The sequence below is a fragment of the Dufourea novaeangliae genome, unplaced genomic scaffold (assembly GCF_001272555.1).
Source record: "Dufourea novaeangliae isolate 0120121106 unplaced genomic scaffold, ASM127255v1 scaffold99, whole genome shotgun sequence".
Taxonomy (NCBI): domain Eukaryota; kingdom Metazoa; phylum Arthropoda; class Insecta; order Hymenoptera; family Halictidae; genus Dufourea; species Dufourea novaeangliae.
In genome coordinates, this window is record NW_015373982.1 from 88,100 (window position 1) to 105,300 (window position 17,201).

General features: G+C 42.0%; 2 protein-coding genes across 2 annotated transcripts in view; one reads left to right on the top strand and one right to left on the bottom strand.

Annotated features, from left to right (window-relative positions):
• LOC107187120 (testican-2) overlaps positions 1-12,187 on the top strand; it is a 98,067-nt gene extending 85,880 nt beyond the window's left edge. The window contains exons 8-11 of the mRNA XM_015575129.1: positions 7,975-8,195; positions 9,194-9,352; positions 10,994-11,220; positions 11,453-12,187. Coding sequence (XP_015430615.1) covers positions 7,975-8,195; positions 9,194-9,352; positions 10,994-11,220; positions 11,453-11,583 — 738 coding nt within the window. The 3' untranslated portion in view covers positions 11,584-12,187. The remainder of the gene's footprint in view (positions 1-7,974; positions 8,196-9,193; positions 9,353-10,993; positions 11,221-11,452) is intronic.
• Positions 12,188-14,281: 2,094 nt separating this feature from the next.
• On the bottom strand, positions 14,282-17,176 carry LOC107187175 (alcohol dehydrogenase class-3). The gene is made up of 7 exons (XM_015575191.1): positions 17,037-17,176; positions 16,501-16,744; positions 16,203-16,423; positions 15,886-16,102; positions 15,662-15,792; positions 15,316-15,590; positions 14,282-15,231 (listed from the first exon to the last, which is right to left on the bottom strand). The coding sequence occupies exons 1-7, from the start codon at positions 17,055-17,057 to the stop codon at positions 15,207-15,209; spliced, it is 1,134 nt and encodes a 377-aa protein (XP_015430677.1). The 5' UTR covers positions 17,058-17,176; the 3' UTR covers positions 14,282-15,206.
• Between the last annotated feature and the right edge of the window lie 25 nt (positions 17,177-17,201).

The following is a 17,201-nucleotide window of genomic DNA, read 5'->3' on the forward strand; positions in this document are numbered from 1 at the left end:
CTTGAACTATGCAAAAAAAAAATTGTGTTGAAGAAAAATTTAACTATATTCAAGTAAGAGAGGGGAAGAGAAATGACGAGCGGGGAAACATCGATAAATAAAAGTTAGGAACTAGGGAAGCGTCCACGTCAGACCGAGGTCGCTTCCGTATTTAATCGGCTGCCTAGAATTCCCCGCCGTGGATTCGGAAATTAGTGTGTTGTGTCAGTAAATCATAACTTTCTTCGGGAATAGTTCACGCCCCATGACACACACGACCTCTCCGACACGAATACGCGTTAACGCCGTATGCCTCTCCCCTCCTCTCCACTCAGTGTTTCCGATTAAACAACCGATGATAATGCTAGACAACGTGGCTCAAAGGTCTGAAATGACGGAGTCCTGAACTTCCAACAAGGGAAATTCTCCGAATTCTGGACTATAAATATTCAGAGTTCTCACAGAGAACTCACGTGTGAAATCCGAAGCCGTTAAGGCTTTGTTGCGAATTTATAACTAAATTTTTGCTTGTCCCCTGTTTCGGTCAATCCATTTAAGGAATTTATCCTGCGATAGGGACTTCGATGGTGTAGGGAGAAATAAATGTTAAGAGATTTCTTGATATTAAAATCTTTACTGATTTCTATTAAATGTTTAAAATACACGTTCGAACGACTCGTAATACAACGAAGTGACTCGACAACTGATTGTCTAAAACTGGCGTTTCCACCCCCCTGCCCTGTCCTCGGGGTTTTCCATGTGAAAATCCAATGCCGAACGTCTCCGGGTAATTTCCCACCACTACCACGTGCTGAGGCAACACCAGGCACCGCGCGATTTCTCCAACGTGAGAAAACGCCGGAGACATAGTCCAGACGCAACATCCCGATTTTTCAGAAATCTTCGAAGGACAAGTCCTCGATTCTCTGTAATTTCTCAACCGACCAGTACCGAAATTCCTAATATCCTCTACTAATTCGAACCATCGATACCCCGAAGGTTCTACAGTAACATTGTCCTGAATTCCCAAAACTCCTAAACTTCCATCGTATCCCAAAGCTTCAGCCCCCTCGGACTACCACAGTCCCGCCGTCAAACAGAATTAATATACACTCATCCTTCCGCGATCATCTTCCCAAATATCCGCTAATTACAAATTACCAACGTATCGAACAAATAATTCGAAGCACGCCACGGTTCGTACCGATTGAATTATTCAACGAGCGGCGTCGCGCGTCGTTCCCCTTTGATCGATGACAATCGCGTTTCATTCGATCACGCGTGACCCCTATAATGTGTTCCCCTGTCCTTGTTCCGTCGAAACGAATACGTAGTTTGTTTTCCCGCGAAAGAGGGAAACGAAGGAGAGGCCGTGGACCGTAGAAAATCTGATCTACTACTTGTCCGACTAATACTAAACTCTTTATTACTCGATTGACCAGTGCTGAACTCTTTAGTCCTTTAATGGGCGGTGATTGCTCACACGGCCAGATCGTACAATTAGAAATTAAAAGAGGTCGAACGGGCGCGCGCGCGCGACCAAACGTGGCCGGTGTTCGAATTGTGACTCCTTGCATTATGCAGTTCGACGAGTGCACGAGGATTGCATAAGTTCGGAGTTTGTACCGATCGTTTCTTGCCGGTTGGGGCCGATTATTTTCTTTTTTCGCGATGCGTTCTTATCCCCGAGATCGCTTCGTAAGAGGGACACCTACGCGTCGTGATGGAAATCGATACCGTGAAATGGGTAACCCATTAGTTAGTTACGTGGTTAATTTTCCGGAAAAGCGAATTTGTACGGTCGTGCGGTACATTTCGATCCGGTTTAATGAATTCGGTATCACGTACTAGCTATCACGGAGACATTTCCAATAGAAATTATTTCTTCTATTGCAATTATACGTATTTCCTCCTTTCTGATTTCAAGGGTTTCCTAAATTAGGAAATAAGACAAAATATCTATTTTCTTCTTTGTATTTAAAGTTTTTCAAAACAAACAAAATCGAGATCGAGTCGAGTATGTTTTGTAAAAAAAAAACAACTAATATATTGGTTAAAGAATCGAATCATTCGATATCGAACGTTTTTTCACCCAAGAATGGTAATCGCAAGACAGAAACGTCTCTTATCGCCGAGACTCGATACTCCGTGGAGAGGGCAAATAAAAGTAACCAAGGAAAACGCGGGAAATGAAGTCGCTGGGGCCACAAGATGTTTGTCGGCCGTGTTAAAACGTTGATTTAATTAAGTCGACTACAGGACGTTCCATCCGGCTGGCTGGAAACGTCTTGCGACGCACGAACACTCGACCATTTACTTTCCTACGAAAGTGAGTTCCTCTCGAAATTTTTAGTAGTGGAAATTAGATTGTTGCAATAGGTCCAAAATAATATTTTAATTAGATGTTCCACGGCAGTTTTAGTATCATATATCGTTATTCATGCATTCGTTATTTAACTGAAAAGCTAATTCCATTATTTATACACATATATGTAATGTTCAGTCACTGTTACGTGTTCATTTACGGTCCCATTCTAGTACATTTTTCTACAGTCTTGCGTTACATTTAACCATATAACCTCCGTGAACCTAACGACGTAATTTTCATTATCTCGATGTTTCCTCGTTAATTCCGTCATTTAAACACGAAAGTTAATGAAACCTACAAGCATCATGCGATCGCGATCGGAATCTTTCTCTCTCTGCAGATTCGCGACGGTCGACGGCACGGGGGGCGGCGGGTCTTTCGGATACGAATTACCCGGTCGGGGAATTTATACGATTTACGTCCTGCTCCGCGAAGCAGAATCCTGACGGCAGAAAAGAGGGAAAAGGATTACAGGGAGCAGGGGCGTATAGATAAAAGCGACGAACTGGGAGAGTGGAAAGATCGGGGGTCCGGCCGTTTCTGTAATCAGCGAGCGGCCACCCGGACTGAAATCTGGGAACCGATCGGCCGCGGATTTCCTTTGGGGGGTCTTAATTAATTTTCCACGATATCCGGGCCAACCCCTCGGTTTTCTTCCGAGGACGACCACGACAACGACCACTCCGACCGCGGGATCTTCGTGGATTCCTGATCTTCTTGAACAATGTATCGGGCGTATCTTCGAAATGGCACGAAGTCTATAAAAATTCGCGAGATTGTTCTCTTAGTCGTTCTGATGTGCTGCAAAAACTTTTACACGAATCTACTAAACGATTGACTGACAAGTTGTGACGATTTTAATGTTCACGCATTTTACACGTGCTCTTATGGAAACAGATGATCGTGTCGGATAAAATAGGTGAAGGAATGTTGAAGAAATAGTACCAGTATTTTCAATTTTTTTGCACATCTACACTAGTTTCGGTCATTTTCACTACAACATTTTAAAGATATAAATCATAATTTGAGAATATGTTTTTTCACGTATAAGTAGGAAAATTAACCAGATCCACCAAAATGGTTGTTGTTCGAATGAATTTATGTTTTATCTTTAATTTGGTATTAACCAAATTGCAGAAATAGTATCTATTAAATTATCATTGAACTTTTAAACAAGTGCAAGGGGAACTTGATTTCTCATCACCTTGTCGGTAGCTTTTCTTCTCCAAGTCATTTTTAGAAGGCAGAACAAAAAAACAAAGAATATTAATGGTAATTCAATATGTAGCTTCATCGTATCGATTCCACGATTATTCGGACAAGAGGCGGCTCAGGGCGGTTTATTGGGAGACAGATTGTCCCCTTTAACACTCTTTCGAGAAGCCAATACGAAAGACTGATCCTCTCTCACTCGATAGATTCGAAGTAATAAAAAAGAAGAAATAATTTAAGAAGCCTGCATGGGATTAATTTCACTCGGAACAGCTTCTCGAATTAAACTCCTTTTCGCTAGCCCGTTCCTCCAATCCTTCTATTTATGTCTCTCTTCGTCTCTGGTATATCATTCTCTTTCGACTGTTTAGCTTCAATCATCCGACACGACTTGTTGTTTTCTTTCGTTCAGCCGGTGTTTTCGACGCGACAGGAAAACACCGCGGACAATTCGGTGGAATAGATACCCGATGCTTGAATTGTATTTCACGTTGAATGGCGGAAAACGCACTAAGAATCAGTAAATACTGAGAAATGTTTAAATAACAACTCGCGTAGTAAAGTTAATTCCATCCAGTGACGACGTTATTTCGTGTTTTCAATGACGTCACTCGATGAGTTCCTACTTGTAGAACTCTTACTAGGGTTGATTAAGCAACTACAAATTCGATTTACCCTATAAACCAGAAATGAAAGAGCACTGAAATAAATAGTGATCGTCTGACCAACGGCTGCATTATACTACTTATGAATTTCGCCCGATGCCGGTCGTCTGACAAATAGTTGTCCTATACTACTAATTCTTCTTTATCCACCATCGTTACACGTTTCCACACACGCACTCCTATCCAACCATTTCCAGGTCACCAAATGTGTTTCTATACCGTTCGAACGAAACAGCGAACGAAATTTCACTGGAAAAGTAGCCTGTCACGACGGCTGAACGCAAACGCGCAGAGAGGGGAAGCAGAACGAAACAACGCTAAAGAAACGAACGTGAAAAGAAAAAAGTCGATGCAGGGAAGAGGGAAGCGAGAGCGCGGCCAGAAAAAAAAAAAGGGAATTTAAGAGCGACAAAGTGACAGATCCCGAATTTAAAAGGCATTCAACGACAAAAGCTTTTGTTCGATAACTCATCCGGCGCTTGGGCGGCTCCTACTCTGTCTCTATCTCTCTCTTTATCTGTGTGTGTGTGTGTGTGTGTGTGTGTGTGTGTGTGTGTGTGTCATCTGAATAGATTAGTCGATTCAATGAACATTTCATCGCGCGTTTTGTTCCGGTGTGTCTTCCATTCTCGATTATTCAACGGCAGTTCGCTTTTGTCTTAGCCACCGGATTCCATCCCCTTCCATGCCCTCCCTAGTTTCGCTCCAGCCGGGTGCATTGTCCTTCGAAAAACACCCGGGCCCGTCTCACCGCTTGAACTTCGTTTCGAGCGGAGCTCACACAGAGAAAAAATAATGAAACGAAAAAAAGGGGGGTAGGGGTGGTTGAACGTCCGTGATGGGGTCCTCGTTAAAAGTTCCGTTTCACTCCCGATAAGCTCTAGAAATTCTCGAAGGCCATTGCGACGCCCAGATTGTCCCTTTCTTATCGCATTCACACATCGATTTTGTTACTGTGACTTCGACATTTGATATTTGTGTTATATGACGGTCGGTAGAGATACGGGATTCAGGTGTATTGCGAGTAGGTTCGAATCTAACCGTACAGTTTCGAATACGTTCGACACCGCTTCGTGGAAGTAGTAATTCAATCCCATAAGGTGAAACTTCTGTACTGAGTATTGACTTGGATTCGTCAGTACGTATTGAACTTGATCCTATCAATAATGGTCACCGATAATCAACGTTACGTAAATGAAAACCTTTGTGTCTTAAAATGAAATACAAAAAGAAAACCTGCCTGTATCCTCGCATTTCGACGGGAATTATATTAAATGAAAAGCTCGCGTCCGAAAAACCGGTGCATCCACGCGCGTGCATTCATCAACGAACAAAGCCGGACGATTAATTAAATGGTCGCGGGTCGGGGCGGGGGCAACGCGTTAAATTTCCCGGTGGCTCGAGAGGCTCGATCGCAGCAAACCGTGAGCATGCGAGATAGGGAGGGGAAGGGGTGGCTCACGGATTTGGAAACGAATCGCAAAAGGATTATTCGACGCATCAATTATCGGTCATAAGCCGCGGATTTCGTCCGACCCCGCGTGTGACTAGGATCCGCGGAAAATTATCGACCGGCTATCATTCCGTATATAATTATCGGCGCTAATTTTACATCATCGGCCGATGGGATTATTAAATCCGAATCCCTGTACAATTTCGGTTAATCGATCCCCGTCCGGCAGCGAAATTGAAATATCGCCCTCGATTGGGTGTGTATATTGGGTCGTTGCTTCTTGAATAACTAAACGGGGGAATCGTAGAGTCGTTGATTTTCTTATCGGAGGAGCTGATTTCGTTCGAGTTCCTACGTGTATATCGGAACACGTGGATCATTCGTGACCCATGGTACACGGTACCGTCAAGCATTTGCTCTGGTATCGAAGAATGGTTCTTCACCACTCTTGTTCATTTTAGGAATTTTCAGTAAATGATATATCTATGACGAGCTCAGCTAATAGAGATACAGTCGTTCGAAACGAACACATACGACGCACCTGGTGAATGAAGCGTAGCCGATCCAAAGCGGTTCCAATTCCTGGATCAAAAGATCATCCAACCCCTCACCCTCCTCCCCACGTCGCGTTGAAAACAATAATACCCCGGTTACGATTCAGGTGATACCCGCACCGATAGAAAATCCTGGGTCTGGATCCTTTACGAGAACCGTCGAGAAGAATATCGGTTCGGTACGATACCCGATTGGTCGACCGTAACACCCTCCAACCCCCGTCGGTGCCTCGTATTTTCGAGGAACCCAGACGCGCTACGGCGTCTTTCCCATCGATCCGGGGGAACGAAGAACGTCGTCGCCAGACGACGAGGAGTCGTAACGTCGTTACGGTTGGCTGCCATCCGTAAGACGACGACGACGGGGACAACGCACGTAACGCAGTCGGAACGGAATCATCCTTGGACTTTAATCCCTCCCCGTAACGATCGACGAAATTCCTGTGCTCGTTTCTGAAACTTGTAAATAAAAGTTTATCGTTTGGGTATGAATGTAGTCCGATCATGACGATGCAGTACTGAATCAACTATTGGACTCCCGGTGGTTGGTTATTTAAATGTAGGGTCGAAATAGAAGGTAGTCAGAGGAAAAATGGACACCAGAATAGTTGTGTAATCTGTATCGGAACCTACATATACATGTACATATACATATGCTGTTTGACTGAAAGCATGGGACGATCGCAGAAGCATTTATTGTAAACATGTACTACTCGTGTGATCAGGGAAATGACTCGTTTCTGATTAGTGAGATATCACGACTGTCTAATCAGAGGAACGAGGCTAGTGTCTGATCAGGGAATTAACGAAATTAATTCTTTAATCGGGGAACTGATTAATGTTGATCTGGGAACTGACTGGTGTCAGATCGGGGAAATTACTAATGTCCGATCAGGCAGATAACAACTGTCTGATCAGAGAAATGACTGTGATGTTTCGTCACTGCTTGACTCGTACTACTTATCGTATCGAGAATAGCTGTATTTTGTCTGTCTAACCAGGGATTATCCTATTACAGTTTTCTAACAAATCCACAACTCCTACTTGTACTGCTTGTTCAGTGAATGACGATCGTACTGTATTTGTCTCGTGCGAAATAAAACCTATTCGACTGGTCTACTTTACAGGAAAAGGATTGAATGCTACAGTAAATACGACTGAACCTGAATAAACAATTGAACGAAGATTCTATAGAACAGAATTACGAAAGAAACGTGAATCGAAACGAAACTCGAAATCGTTCGATGAATTAATCTTGATTTTACTGTGCGTCCGAATTCATGAAATTTATTCTTTTCAATCGATTCGAGATGAATAATATTAATTAGAAGCGAAACGTATATTCAGCTTTTAAGTCTCTCGCGAATGACGTCCGCGTTCTTTATCACGATTGAAAGATTAATGAAGATTAGCATCACGGCGCAATGATAAATAAACTACGGATTTCATTGAATTTATAGTATCTACGAGTGTGAAGAGCGTACTTAATAACTGTAAAGAATTTATGAAATTCGATATCATTTTCACTTCACTTCACTTCGCTTTTCAGTTAACAATAAAATTTATAATATAAAAGATAAACATTTAATTCTGTTTCACTCGTGTTTCAATAAATTGCTGCTGCTTGCTCGAAAAATTTAAATTTGCAAGAAAACATACGCAGTCTAATAATAAATCAGCACTCTCGTTATTCCATTCCAGACTTGTTGTTTTATAAACATCGTACTTACCGTTTCTATCCAGGCGCTGGCTGCGGGCAACAAATACGACGACAAGCATCTGATGAGCAACGAAATCATGGAGAAGACACCGTCCCCGTTGAAGTCGACCTACAACTCTCAGTCGTCGCGGAACACTGATTGTCCACCGTCATCCAAACCGGCGATGGCGAATCGTCTGTTGGACTGGTTCTCCGTCGTGATGTCCGACTCAAAGCATCGTCGTCCTCATCCTAAGCCGAAAGGTCTGCACGTTAATTTCTGGAACAGAGTCGTTATACACCCAGAACACTTAACCTATCGGTTGTTACTTAATAAATTAGTAGATCCAAGGATCAACAGCCAACGAACTATTATTATGATTAAACAGTTCAATCACAGTAACAAATTACATTGGTGAAAAAGAAAACGGAAGGCTGTAATAGAATAACGTAAGAACTTGTCGTTTTGTCATCGAGTACCTACTTCGTTTGTCGCGAAACTGTAGAATTTACATACGAAACTACAGTAAACAGGATCTGGAATACTTGCTGCCAGGCCCTCGAACTGATCCTAGCTGAACATATGTACAACAGACTAATTGGTCCGTGCGAAGAGGAGGGGGTGTGTCCTCTGGACATTACAGTTTCGGAACTGTCTCGCGTCCCTGCACGCTATTCGACTTCGGTACAATCACTTTCGGTACCTCCCCCTCAGTTCAGGAATTGTCCCCGACGGAATGAATCGCTTCCCGTCGCGGCGATCCAGCGCGATTACTTTGCCCCCTGTCTCACTCTCTCCCTCCCCCGATATTGTCCTCCTATACATATAGAGACCTGTGTACCGTGTCGCAATCCTCTCCCCTCTTGTCTCTATCCCTGTGATCTTACGATCGTTCCGTCGGAGTTATGGGACCAGACGACTGGTCAACCCTCTCAAGAGGTTGAGGGAAGGGCACAGCAAGTTACGCGCCTCTCTCGTTTGCATTAAACTCGAACCGTCTTATCTCGATGATGAAAACCATTCGACGTTCCGGAACCTGGGGAAGACAAGATATCGCGAAAGCTCTTCGATAGTGAACCGTGATTATCTTTAGTAGGGATGGGTTTTACAAAATTTTCGATTACAGTTCCGTGTATTTAACAATTAGTTTCCAATCCACCCCTAATCTTTAGAGATTCTAGCAGATACTTGGAGAACCGAGAGGACACGGTTTCTCACAGTCGACAGAATTTATATTTCACGTTCCGTGGACCGTGTCCCCACCACCAACCCATCGGTTGCCAGAGCGAGGTCAGGTGGATGTTCGGACATTTGGACAGCGACAACGACGGCCATCTCTCCCTTTCGGAGTTGTACGGGCTCGAGCACGATCAGAACGAGCCGTGTCTGAAGCCATTCCTGGATGGGTGCGACACCGACGGGTGAGTTTCAAAGACTCTCGAAAGCACGGAAGTGGGACTGATGTGAGAGAGACTTGGAACGTGACACATTTTTCCGATTCTAACCACGTAGAGTAGACGACGTGTCGGTGGTCCCGTGTAACCTGTATATTTCACGCGGCTGGATAATGATGAATAATTGAACGACAGTGAAACGAAGAGTACCCACCTACCCAGTATTCAGTAGTACAGACAGACAGACAGACAGACAGACAGGCAGACAGACAGACATACATACATACATACGTACATACGTATTTGTATACGTATTTTGTCAAGCAATTTAATACGAAAGTATTCTCTGCCCTCTTTAGCTCAAGTGTCCTTACATTTTCCATTTCTTTTTTAAATTTTATTTTTCTCCTGCTTGTTTTTCATCGTAAAACATTTTAATATAGGCCACTCTGTTCGACCCAATACCTAGCTTCGCTACTTAAACTGTTTGCTAGCTACGATATCGGCATAAGAGTGAAGATCTTAAAGAGGGGTCCGGGAATCAAACAATTCCGTTCACATACATAGAATAGATCAATAGAGATACACTCGAATTGTTGTAATTCGTTTGTCTCGCGTCGCGACGAAATTTTTCCCTCCCCTTTACGTAACCCCCGTTTCTCTTGCTTGTAAATCATTAAATTCGCGGCATACGTGACCCGAAAAGGGAACGAGAAACCCTTTCAGTTTTTAATACCGTCGCGGGGAGAGGGGGGGGGAGGGAGAGGAGGAGAGGCTGGCGCTCGAGTGTAATAGGTCTCAAGCGTACGTGCCTTCGGACCAAGTAGCTGACTGGTTGTTAGGGGGAGACTGATTGTATGGGTACGTGTGAAACTCTGGTTTGAAGTCGATTGATTCTCCTACGTACCTATGTGTCGGTGTGTGAAAGGAAGTGCTGTCGATGATGTATGATTATCCGAATAATTGACAAATAAATTTTAGTCTAACGAGGAGATGTGATCAGTAGAGGATCGTACATGAGCTGTCTAGTGTAAAGTGATGCAGGAACGTGTTGTGCCAGACGTATAGTAGTAAATTAATGTATTGTGTCAGATATGAAATACCTAGTAATGGAACGTATTGCGTCATTATAGCCAATCGCTTGTGGCAAAACACTTGTCCGATCTAACACCTTCTTTTAGTACTTCATATCGGTGAGAAACTGAACCCGGGGTAACGTTCGAAAGTGTAAACCGATTGAACGTGAACCTGACGTGAGTCTGACATACTGTGTCGCTTAACTACTTCGAGTAGAGAAACGACGCGCAGACGATCGTCTGACTATACATACGTATAGGCGTGTATCGACTTCTGTATTCCTCTCTACGTACACAAGTCACTTTTACTACTTGCTTAACTACTCGCTTTACAGCTTCCTTTAATGATTGACCTTTACTACTGGGTACGCGTTCCTTTCACGAGAGAGCGGACACAGTTACGTAACAGGCCTTGTGCTAAATTCGGCTTGCTTTGCACAGTTGTTACCTGCGGGTATCTAACTTGTCACTTCGCCAGCAATTACGATTCTATGTGTGTTATGTTGCAATTGTACCATGTCAGTGAAATATCGTCGTCTGGCTATTAAAATTAAGGGGGACTCGAACATCGATACGAATCATGTACCCACAGAGACATCTTCGTGAACGGGCCCGAATGGTGCGGATGCTTCTCGAAAGCCGAACGTCCGTGCGCCGCGGTACATAAACGATCATCCCCGGACGTTGCACCCGCCTGCGATTCTCGAGGGTATTACCGAAGTACCCAATGTCATCGGGGTCTCGGTCTCTGCTGGTGCGTCGACCCCCACGGTGTCGAGTTCGCCGGGACCAGAACACGTGGCAGCAAACCAGATTGCGGTAAGTTCGCGCAGCAATTATTTAACGGTAATTAGTACTCGATATTGTCCAGAAGGTAATGTCCGATTTCTACAGTAGACGATGCTTCCTTGTTTCTCCATACAAAGACATCGATACTAACCTATACATTAGATACGTACTTAATCTGGAAGCTAACTTAAACAGAAGAATCCTTATTGTCCTAATAAGGCCATTGACATACAATGATATATCACTGTATTAACATTTTCAGACACGATCGTGAACAAAATCAGTAACGGAGGTCTGAAGACCAACAGCGTGGACCTGGACGACGACGAGGACGGAGGCACAGACTCTGCCCAAGATCTCGAGGGTTCGGCCGATCAGCCGTTAGACTTCTAGATTCCTTAGGATCAGCCAGCAAAACACACAGCAGCAGCAGCAGCAGCAGCAGCAGCAGCTAACCGGGAGCAGCGCACCTTGACGTGATAATCGAGCACAGCCGGACGACGTGGGTCCCTTTTATCGACGGAGTAAACAACTAGAAGGAGGCAGCTTCCTCCGTCCGGTCGTCCGCTTGTGACGATCATCGCCGTTGTGATTGGAGGTGTCTTCGGTAAATAAGGGTGCGCGAGCCTAATAAATAAAAAAAACAAGAATAACAAAGTCAGTTCGACGAGCAACGAAAAATTGCGTGGGCGAGCGAAGAGTAACGGAAGACAGTTGAGGGCCGAGGTAGAGGAGGCCCCGTGGCGACTTTATACATACACGACGTCTCCTCTTTTCCCCTCGCCCCCGACGACGAGAACAGATACCAACACTGTCGGCAACAACATTCTTAACCCGCGAAATATCGTTAATACTCTCGGGAACTGAAATATCTGTACATGTATCTGGCATTCAGCTTCGATTCAATTGAAGAAAAAAAAGAACAAAACTAAGATCGATCGATTCGCAGAAGAACATAAGTGCCAAACGGGTTAAGAAAAAACGAGAGAGAAAAGAACAAAACAAAAAATCTTAACGCAAGTGCAATAAAACCTCTACGCTTCGTGCAATAGCAGCAGACCCGTGTCCAATTCTTTGATATTTCTAAACTCGATTACCCCTCGAAGAGATCGGCGTGGATTGCAGAGAGAGAGAGAGAGAGAGAGAGAGAACGGGAGACGAACTTCGAACCCCTGTGTGTGCCCCTTCGAGGTACCTCCATGCACAACTCGTCTATGAATTAATAAAATTACACACTATTTATGCATACACAAAGGTAGAGCAAGAGAGAACGAGAAAAGACACTTTTTAAAGTGTCAAGAGGGAGAAAAACGGGAAGACTCTTCATCCTCCATCGGGTATAATTCATGTCCACTCCTCACGATGCATAGAAGTTTATGATATACATATACATATACCTTTAACGCGAGAAGATGCAACAGATAAAGTTTAACGAAACAAAAAAAATAGAAAGAGAGAGAGAGAGAGAGAGAGAGAGAGAGAGAAAAAACAAGCTGGCTGAGAGAGAAAACCCGGCCGGGGTCATCGACAGATGGGCGGAACAACGTTAAAAAGAAACCACACTTTTAGAAAGGTTGCACGCTTAACGACGTAGAAGTCAGACGTTACTTAATTGCATAGACCCCAGCCACATGAGAATAGGTTTAATCTAACTCCCCCTAACTGGATATCTATGCAGCAGAATGTACAGGATGTTTCGAACAATGTGGCTAAATACGTCAGAGGTGAATCGGTACATTAGGCTAATAAAGAAGATAAATACGCTTCAGTAGGGAGACAGTATTAATTTTTTAAACGGGGGTGTTTATTGCAGAGGACATTTTTTTAGAATAGTAGAAATTTTATTATGAATCGGAATAAATTCATAGAGGAAAAAGAAATTCAATGGAGCGACTACGGGATGAGAATTGATATTACTTCATAAGGGAGGAGTCACATTCTTGTATTATTGTATTCTTGTGTATCACGTTCATTTCTCCCCCCCCCCCCCCCCCCAAAAAAAGTAGTTCGGACATATGATAAAATACCCTGTACATAACTGCACAGATTTCCGTTGCTTATTTATATTCCTTGCGCTGGAGTCTTCTATTTCTTCTTCTACTCGAGCTTCTGTTCAGTTTTTCTCTCGTAGCCATCTTGCGTTGCGAGGTCTAGCGTAAGATATACTTGCATAAAAGAATGACCTATTTCGTACTCGCTAACCACTAAGCAGCAGTTCCAATCACGACGACGAACAAGGAGATAGGATTCTGTCTATGAAAGTCCGTTTTCATGGATCGCGATCAACGTTTCCGTCTCCTCACGCAAATATGATAGAAAAGCTAAACAGCGTATATTTTAAGATACACAGTCCGTGTATCCATCATCCCCTCGACATTTTCCTTCTTCTTTGATAGTTATACACGCAATTTTAACGTAAAATAAAAAAAAAAAAAAAAGAACAATGTCCAGAGAGATTCTCTCGATCCTCGAGAAAAGGATTCAACGAGGTGAAAGAGGAAGTGTTTTTAATATTTGATAACGAGCACGTCGTGATTCGTCTGCGTTCACCTGTAATTATAAGCATTTTTACTTACAACTTTTACTTAAACCGAGTGTGCGGTGTACACCGTAGGTATACTAGTGTATAACATTGTAATCTGTGGAAAAATGAAAAAGTAACAAAAAAAAATAAAATAATTGATCGGTGTGACTATGTGAATACGCCCTAGGGATTTAGGCGGCAATTTACGTAGGGATAGTCAGTTGCAAATTGTACACGTAAACCGCATCTAGAGAAGAGATCTTTTATCGAGATTCAGTTTCTAGTGTATTTCACCATCGGGCACGTGTTCTTTAAGTGTTATCGGTTCTCGCTTAATGGTCCCCCGGTGTATGTTATTGTTATTATTATTAATTAACGGCAAAACTGTACTCTGGATTTCAGTACTTATTAAATAACAGGCACTTATTCTACTCTTCCGTGAGCAACTTAATCGACCGTGTAACAGAGTAGGAAAGAAGAAAGCGAGATAAAACAGTCCAAGAATAAGGAAAATCGCGTTTTAACTGGCACCATAGAACGTCGGCTCATTCTCAGACATCAAAATAACAAACAGGCTACGGACGTTTAATGCGAAAAATTCAAAGTTTCGTAGATTAATGTACACAGAAACTTATTGTCCCAATTAACAAGCTGACTGTCAGAGTAATGTCTATAAATAGTTGCAATATACTTAAGTTTTTAAATTCGTTTCAATTACAGGTCTCGTCGTAAGAGTGAATATTTTAAACAGAACTCAAGGCTCTGTCGCCTGTGTACGAGTGATCCGACAGTCAGCTTCTTAACTCCCCTATTCGATTCGAATAAGAAACTTCATTGATTTTCTTACTTTATAATGTTTTGAATATGTAACAAGTGCATAAAATCCGCAGTCTAGTGATAGAGTAAGGATTCATAGAAATATCCATTCGGCGCCATATTGAATTTGGCTGAACATTGGTCCGCGATTAGTACATTCACTGGAAACGCGTACACTCTCTTTGCTACTGTGAGTGCAATTTCTATTTCCGCCTGAATTCATTACCGTCGATATCTAGATTAACCGAGCATAACTCGAACGCAACCATACGATAGTTTTACCGAGAACGTCGTCGTCTTGCATATTGTATATACATAATTATATACAATGGAGAAAATCATCGTCTATGATCTTCGTAACGTGATGATTTTTTGTAAGGTATGCACCTGGTCGAAGCATAAAGAATTTTTACTTCATTCCGAAGCTACTATTGATATTTCACCAAACTGGTATTGTACATGTGGCTGTAAGAATTCTTTATGAATAAAGATTGTTGTAGAAATCCGGGCATTATATGGTTCTCTGCACTTCTTTCCTTCCAAATACACCAAACTGGAATATATCTAGGAATATATTATCTTTATTTAAATATTCTTACAAAAAAATAGATATTGCAACCATATTTCAAAAGGAATCGTATGAAAACCGGTGCTGAATCACTTTGTATACTCCCTTTTAGTATTTAAGCACTGCTCTCAAGCTGAGAAAAAAATTTGTATATTAATGAGAACCTTATGTTGTTTGAAAATTACTGTTAAAATTAAATAACAGATTGAAGATTTACCAAGCTCCTGAGTGCAATAAATCGAATCCTTCGTTAATCTTCTCGAACGGAAGAGTATGTGTAATGAACTCATCAAGCATCAGAGATTTTGACATGTATTCCTGTACAAATTTGGGTACACTTTCTTTGGATTTCCAACCACCAAATGCAGTTCCCTTCCATACACGTCCTGTTACCAACTGGAATGGATATGTACTGATCTCCTGACCTGCTGCAGCCACACCCACAATAACAGATGTACCCCAGCCTTTATGACAGGATTCTAAAGCAGCTCTCTAGATACACAGTATCGCATAAGTTAACCACTCTGTGTAACACTCAATTTCTTTAAGAATTGTATAATTACCATAGTGTTAACATTGCCAATACACTCAAAACTATAATCTAATCCACCATCAGTTAATTCTACCAGAACTTCCTGAATTGGTTTATTATAATCCTTGGGATTAATGAGTTCAGTGCATCCAAATGTTTTAGCTGTACAAATATCACACGGTAATAACTAAATATGAAAATGATGAATTCATTCTTTAAGAGAAACTATATATTTATAAATTCATCTGATCTTACCAAGCTCAAATTTACTTGGATTTACATCTACCCCAATAATGCGTTTTGCACCAGCCTTTTTGCAACCCAGTGCAACTGCCAACCCAACTGCACCTAATCCCCATATGGCACATGTACTGTCAGGTTCTACTTTGGCCGTGTTAAGGGCAGCACCATACCCAGTAGGCACTCCACAACCCAGCAAACATACTTTATCGAATGGTGCATTGGGGTCAATCTAATATAACATGATTGTATGTATATGCTTTTGTCGCGCTATTAAATCCTCATAACATTAAAAGGAAACTAAGGAGAGCAACTCCATGTATAGAATGTACCTTAGCAAGAGAAATATCAGCTACCACTGTATATTCAGAGAAAGTAGAACAACCCATAAAGTGAGAAATTGTCTGACCCTTGCAAGTGAACCGAGAAGTACCATCAGGCATAACACCCTTTCCTTGTGTTACACGTATCTTGCTGCACAAATTCGTCTTTGGAGATTTGCAAAATTTGCAATCCCCACATTGAGGAATATACAATGGAATCACATGATCGCCTACAGGTATTAAAAATATAACCTACTTAAATATAATGTATGTGTACCTTTAAGTTAAATTTATATTATAATTATACCCGGTTGAAATTCTGCAACTCCATCACCAACACTTTCAACGATGCCACTGCCTTCATGACCAAGAATACATGGGAAAATTCCTTCTGGATCCAAACCATCTAAGGTATAAGCATCAGTATGACACAAAGCTACAGCAACAACTTTAATTCTGATTTCGTGAGCCTTTGGTGGAGCTACCTCAACTTCCTCGATCGAGAGAGGTTGCTTTTCCTTCCACGCTACAGCAGCTTTGCATTTAATTACCTAAAGTACATGAAAATAAAAGACTAGAAATCTCGCGTAACCGTATAATTAGAGGAAATTAATGTACTAGATATATATAGTAACTTTTGTTAAACATCTATTATATACAATTAATTATTGTGTTGGATAGATATCTTATTAAATCTTTCCAAAGTGGATCAAAGATGAACTCAATGTGAATAATTGATTGGTTTTTTCCATAAGAAATTATTACTTTGTCAAAACTTGCAACAATGAAACAGAAGAAGTAAACCAGATATTTATATAGAAGAATAAATATATAAATATGTACCTTTCCAGCAGTGTCCGACATGATAAAGTAATGAGAATTAATAATCAACGATTTAAGAGACTGTAAGAAACTGAACGAACAATACGACGATGAATATAATCTTTCTCGACACCGTTCGTGATATTACAGCGATAACCCGGAGTGAATTCAAGGTTGTGTGATTTG